Here is a 7,107-nt window from a genome sequence, read left to right on the forward strand (position 1 = left end):
AGCACAAATAATGTATAAAGCAAATAACAACCTACTCCCTAGGAATATTCAAAAATTGTTTTTTGATAGAGATGGGAGTTATAATTTGAGGGGGGAGTTAAATTTAAAACATATTTATGTACGTACAACGTTAAAACGTTTTTGTATTTCTATATGTGGAGTGAAGCTGTGGAACGGATTGAGTGTGGAGCTAAAGCGGTGTCTAAACATGACCCAGTTCAAAAAGCGGTATAAAAACATGGTTTTCACCAGGTACGAGGAGGAAGAAGGGCTTTGACAGTTGTTGTTTTCACAGATTATTTGTTTATTTACATTATCTGTTTTCTATTGTTGGTCAATATGTAAATATGTAAATACATTTGATTTAATAAAAAATAAAAATAAATATATATTAATATTGAAGTCAACTTATTATTAATTATTAATCTCTGATTATTGGAGAAGGGGTAGGATTAAATAAGCTTATGCTTCTTCCTACTCCTTTTCGGACATGTTAAGTAAATAGTGTTTTTTGTTTTGTTTAGTTTTTTCTTTTTTTTTCTTTTCTCTTGTTTTTGTTTTGTCTTTTGTTGTTATAACTATTTCTTTCTACACATGTTCGAAATAAAGCTTTCATTCATTAATTAATTCATTCATTCATAAGGGAGGGTGTTGTTTGGAACTTCAAACTGAATTTCACAGCGGTGACCATAGGTGGCAGATGTCCAACAGACTTCCATCCTGCCCTTTTCTTCACATTTTTTTTTTTTTTAAACAACAATATTGATTGACTGACTCATTTATTTATTTTAAAGATGTTTATTGGAAGAGTTTTTTGAAAATGATAAAACAAATCTTTAAAATAAATAAATGAGTCAGTCAGTCAATATTGTTGTTGATATGATATACATACATACATACATACATACATGCATAGCTCACCCGCACATTTTACATTTTAATGGAAAAAAACTAAAACCTGATGACTATCAATTCTGTTTCCCCCCATAAAGATCTAAGGGAATAAGGGAATACGATTCAAGGCAACGTTTTGAAGATCAGCATCTAGGTCTTGTAGAGTATCAAAGCTTTGCATTTCTGCAAGGTTGAAAACATGAATGTGTTATGTGTACATTTACATTTACATGTTTGGCATTCAGCAGATGCCTTTATCCAAAGCGACTTACAGTAAATACATTTGTCTAAGTAAGTGAATCATCCATGAGTCATTGTAAGAAAGACACATCTATGCTAGGACCAGGGCAGTCACAATGCGAATACTTACCGCATGACATATTGGAGCGCCACCAGCACACCTAGACATATTAACCATCCCACAAGCAACTCTGTCAAGTAATATTACATTCCAGTCCATTTCTTATGATCAAAATTAGATTTATTTCTTTGCAGGAAGGAGAGAAAAAAACTACCTTTGTGATAGAGAGGGAGTGTCAGTGACTGTTGTTGAATTGCCGTTATTTGCGTATGTGTGTGTGTGTGTGTGTGTGTGTGTGTGTGTGTGTGTGTGTGTGTGTGTGTGTGCCCTACCCTATGTGTGTGTGTGTGTGTGTGTGTGTGTGTGTCTGTGTGTCTGTGTGTGTGTGTGTGTGTGTGTGTGTGTGCCCTACCCTATGTGTGTGTGTGTGTGCCCTACAGCTCTAGGAGGAGGGGTAGGGGAACCTCCATCGGAGCACGGCCCCGTCGTCGCTGGTGCTGACTATGCTCCTGTTGTTGGAGCAGACCCTGACACTGGTGATGCTGCCGCTGTGGCCCACGCCCACGTGGGTCACCTCCCCGTCCTTGTAGTCCCACACCTTCACCAGCTTCTCATCCCCTCCTGCAGCAGGGAGGCAGGCAGGCCGACACAGACGCCACCCGTTCAGTTATGTGGCAGAAGAAAGGACAAATCAACTGTCACTCATGCACCACAGGTCAACCGACAAACCCGCTATTGAAACCAGTTGCAAAAAAGCGTACTGTACTGTACCGGTGACAAAATGGCCGCCGTCCAGTGAGATATGCATGCCGTTGATGGCCCCTGACAGGGAGCCCTCCAGCTCTCTGATGGCCGCCCCGTCGTACACGTCCCAGTAGGCGATCTGTGCAGAAGAAAGACAGTCAGTCAGACAGTTAGTCAGTCAGTCAGACAGTTAGTCTGTCAGTCAGACAGTTAGTCAGTCGGTCAGTCAGTCAGTCAGTCAGTCAGTCAGTCAGACAGTCAGACAGTCAGACAGTCAGACAGTTAGTCAGTCAGTCAGTCAGTCAATCAATCAGTCAGTCAGTCAGTCAATCAGTCAGTCAGTCAGTCAGTCAGTGCGTCGGTCGGTCAGTCAGTCAGTCAGACAGTCAGACAGCCAGCCAATCAGTCAGTCAGTCAGTGTGTCGGTCAGTCAGTCAGTCAGTCAGCCAGTCAGTCAGTCAGTCAATCAGTCAGTCAATCAGTCAATCAGTCAGTCAGTCAGCCAGTCAGTCAGTCAGTCAGTCAGTCAGTCAGTCAGTCAGACAGTCAGTCAGTCAGTCAGTCAGTCAGCCAGCCAGTCAGTCAGTCAGTCAGTCAGTCAGACAGTCAGTCAGTCAGTCAGCCAGTTAGTCAGTCAGTCAGTCAGTCAGTCAGTCAGTCAGTCAGTCAGTCAGTCAGTCAGTCAGTCAGTCAGTCAGTCAGTCAGTCAGTCAGTCAGTCAGTCAGTCAGTCAGACAGTCAGTCAGTCAGTCAATCAGTCAGTCAATCAGTCAATCAGTCAGTCAGTCAGCCAGTCAGTCAGTCAGTCAGTCAGTCAGTCAGTCAGACAGTCAGTCAGTCAGTCAGTCAGCCAGCCAGTCAGTCAGTCAGTCAGTCAGTCAGACAGTCAGTCAGTCAGTCAGTCAGCCAGTTAGTCAGTCAGTCAGTCAGTCAGTCAGTCAGTCAGACAGTCAGTCAGTCAGTCAGTCAGCCAGTCAGTCAGTCAGTCAGTCAGTCACATTCAGGTTAATGGAGTCTGACTGAGAGAGTGTGACACACTCACCTTGCCTATACTTGCCTATACTAGACAATAGGCATGCTATTGGATTTGGTACTACGGTGCCAAATGCTGTCAGAGCGCAAGCTAAACTAAAAACTAACTATCCGGTATATCAACATCATCAGTTTCTTTGATGCTTTACAGATTTTGCATGATTTTGCATTACAAGAATGTTATATTTTGGCACAGTGTCACATGGTTTTAAAGCAATAAATCTGAATACCACTGTCAGAGCTTAACACCACCTCCTCACTGTCCTATCTGTCCTCATTAGTCCTCTATATGGAAATGGGGGGCCAGGTGACAGGGTCTATCCAGTTGTCACACGAACGCCACTGTTAAAAAAAAACATGTTTTGATTCTAAATGAGAGTTAATGGTCCCCAGGGCTGTGGAGCTGTCAAAGACTTGGTCGGATCCTTAAAGGAAAACTGTGTTTTTATGTTTATTTATAGAAACCCGGTAATACCACCACACATCTACCTCCCACACAAACACACACACTCACACTTACACAGACACATGCAGTGCACACACACTCGTACACACGTACACACACACACACACACACACACACACGTAACTAGTTGTTTTTGTTACAAAGCTTATCGCAATTACAAGCCAGGCTGACATGAGAAAGCACAGGGGAGGGATTTCATCATTAACATGCAACTTCTGAGACAAATAAATACAAAAAAACATAGTAATACGATGCAATACCAGAACCGTATCAGACAATAACAATGGCTGTGTGTGTGCGAAGGAAACAGAAATATTTAGACGTGGGAGACAGCTCAGAATAGCACTTACGAAGAAAAAAAAAGCCCTTTGAAGACTGGAATTCTATTCTTAGCGCTTGTCCGCTAACATAATGGATTTTGAGGGGGAGAAGTGTAATCCAACACAGACGTATCAGATCCAGTTTGGAATGACGGCTTTGAGGAGAAACACAAGGCTCAGCTGAAACAAGGGAAACTTCTTATTTATAGTTTCGAGAATGTAAAACGATGCTCAGAAAGCAATAACGCTTCAACCCCGATGTGCCACAGGGGTATTTCTGTGGGGTCGTACAAACAACAAATCTCTGGCCACAGTGTAACGCGATGGCTTACTGAGTCAGTTAGGTTTCTATAAACACAAAGTTTGTAGACTCGTTATTGTTTTGAAATACAAAACAGTCACTGTTTTCAGTCACAAAGGAGGGGAGGATCGTGTTTCAGGACAATGCCGTTGAGGTGGCGCCGTTGTGGCGTAACGGTTAGCGTGTTGGGCTGTTAGCCGCATGCGGCATGCCTTCTAGCCACTTGCGTGTGTTCACTCTCAGTTTGTAAGGAACATTCTGTCATTGTCTTTTTAAGCTGTTTTTGCTTCTATATTGTTGTTTATTACATTGTTGGTTTTTTCACCCTCCCTCCCAATAGTTTTAGCTGTAGTCATGACTCATGACCTCCCTCTCTCTCTCTCTCCCCCCTACTTCTCTCTCCTCTCCACTACCCCTCTCTCTCCCCTACCTCCCTCTCCTCTCCCCTACCTCTCTCTCTCCTCTACCTTTCTCTCCCCCCTACCTCTCTCTCTCCCCTCTTCTCCTCTCTTCTCCCTCCCCTACCTCTCTCCTCTCCCCTACCTCTCTCTCTCCCCTACCTCTCTCTCCTCTCCCCTACCTCTCTCTCTCCTCTACCTTTCTCTCCCCCCTACCTCTCTCCTCTCCCCTACTTCTCTCTCTCCCCTACCTCTCTCTCCTCTCCCCTCTTCTCCTCTCTTCTCCCTCTCTCTCTCCCCTACCTCTCTCCTCTCCCCTACTTCTCTCTCTCCCTTACCTCTCCCCTCTCCCCTACCTCTCTCTCTACCCCATACCTCTCTCTCTCCCCTACCTCTCTCCTCTCTCCTACCTCTCTCCTCTCCCCTACCTCTCTCTCTCCTCTACCTTTCTCTCCCCCCTACCTCTCTCTCTCCCCTCTTCTCCTCTCTTCTCCCTCTCTCTCTCTCCCCTACCTCTCTCCTCTCCCCTACCTCTCTCCTCTCCCCTACTTCTCTCTCTCCCCTAACTCTCTCTTTCCCCTACCTCTCTCCTCTCCCCTCTTCTCCTCTCCTCTCCTGTCACGGAGATAGAGAGAGAGAGATCTTCCCCTACCTCTCTCCTCTCCCCTACCTCTCTCTCTACCCCCTACCTCTCCTCTCCCCTACCTCTCTCTCTACCCCCTACCTCTCTCCTCTCCCTTACCTCTCTCTTTCCCCTACCTCTCTCTTTCCCCTACCTCTCCCCTCTCCCCTACCTCTCTCCCTCCCCTACTTCTCTCTTTCCCCTAACTCTCTCTTTCCCCTACCTCTCTCCTCTCCCCTCTTCTCCTCTCCTCTCCTGTCACGGAGAGAGAGATAGAGAGAGATAGAGAGATCTTATTAGAGCCCCGTGTGTGAGTCGACATCGTCCATCTGTGTTCCCTCTCTCCCCGTCCCCGTCCCTCTACCGCGGAACCTGGCTGTCGTCCAGGGCGACGGCCCGCGGATATTAATTACTGCGTACCTCCAGACGGGCTAAGCTAGCGTAGCTACCGTTAGCATGGCTTGTCTCCCTCTGCTTTTACTGCCAAAGGAGAATGACTTTGGCAAGACGCACCACTGGGAATAGCCTACTTAGCGTACTTACATAGAGCACCATTATAATCAGGGTTGGAATTAATCATCCCCTCTCCTCGTAAGGATTGAGACATCAGTGTGAAGCCCCCCCCCCAACACCCCCCCTATAAGTGTCAGACACAACGACCAGCTTACGCTGGACATCCCCCAAGAGTCAGTGCGTCATTCATCCCCCTCATTATAACATGTTAAATCCGACACCACGGTACCCTGATTCGATTTCTCCCCCCTTACTGTGTGTTAAGCTTTATAGTCTTGAGTCATTTTCTATGTGGAAGGGCGATGCATCATTGAAGACGGGGGGGGGAGGTTAACTAGGCCTAACCCGGTAATGGCGATGGCAACGCCGGTCCCGGTAGAGAACCTCCTGACGACCCTGACTGTGGGATTTCCATTCGTCCTGATTCTACACGCTCTCAGCGGTGTGTTTGACCACAGCTAATCCACTCCAGTACCAGAACATTTTTCTCCACCGGAAAAAAAAAAAAAACGTAATCCCCCCAAGGACATGATCGGAAAAACAAAGACGAGGCGAAAAAGCCTTCTTTCTGTTTGTTTGAGAACCTGGTGGTAGGCCTGGTCGTTGGTATTCGGCTCCTCACCGACCACAGATCCCCCAAGAGCTGTATGCTCTGTTTAGCACAAAGCCACTAAAGTTGTTTATATGTTTTCTATGCCACAACGATAACTGAGAAGCCGCAATAGTGGCTGAAAAAACAGCCTGGTCCCAGACCTGTAGATCATGTGGACTAGCCTGGTCCCAGACCTGTAGACCATGTGACCTAGCCTGGTCCCAGACCTGTAGACCATGTGACCTAGCCTGGTCCCAGACCTGTAGACCATGTGACCTAGCCTGGTCCCAGACCTGTAGACCATGTGACCTAGCCTGGTCCCAGACCTGTAGACCATGTGACCTAGCCTGGTCCCAGACCTGTAGACCATGTGACCTAGCCTGGTCCCAGACCTGTAGACCATGTGACCTAGCCTGGTCCCAGACCTGTAGACCATGTGACCTAGCCTGGTCCCAGACCTGTAGACCATGTGACCTAGCCTGGTCCCAGACCTGTAGACCATGTGGATAAGTCTTAGGACAGAGGGTTTGGCTAAAGCTGAGAGCACGTGCAGATATGGGATCAGGTCCTCTGTGCCGCAGTTGGTAAGAGCATGGCGCTAACAACGATTAGGTTGTGGGTTCGATTCCCGCTGGGACCGTAAATACTTTGTGTTCATCGTATACACTTTCAATGACCCATGTCTATTTTCAAAAACTTTTAAGACCTTTTCTTTCTCTTCTTTCTTTCTCAAATTCACAAACTTTCAAGGATTTCAAGGACCCGCGGGAACCCTGAATAAACCGACATGGGTGGACGTCCTTCACACAAAACTCAAACTGGAAGAGCAGAACACAAACACAAACACAAACACAGACCAGCACCGCAGGGTCAGTCACGAGAGGATCTCTGCCGCTGACTCAGCATCGCCAAGCGGTTGGAAGT

At 46.5% G+C, this 7,107-nt stretch overlaps 1 protein-coding gene across 1 annotated transcript in view; it reads right to left on the reverse strand.

Moving 5' to 3' along the window:
• Nucleotides 1–1,637: 1,637 nt before the first annotated feature.
• The window catches only part of cfap52 (cilia and flagella associated protein 52), a gene marked incomplete at both ends in the record, with an annotated part of 19,072 nt that continues 13,602 nt past the window's right edge, over nucleotides 1,638–7,107 (reverse strand). The window contains 2 exons of the mRNA XM_080522418.1: nucleotides 1,638–1,816; nucleotides 1,967–2,078. Of these exons, the coding sequence (XP_080378544.1) occupies nucleotides 1,638–1,816; nucleotides 1,967–2,078 (291 nt within the window). The remainder of the gene's footprint in view (nucleotides 1,817–1,966; nucleotides 2,079–7,107) is intronic.

The sequence above is a fragment of the Nansenia antarctica genome (assembly GCF_963989245.1).
Source record: "Nansenia antarctica genome assembly, chromosome: 2".
Lineage (NCBI taxonomy): Eukaryota > Metazoa > Chordata > Actinopteri > Argentiniformes > Microstomatidae > Nansenia > Nansenia antarctica.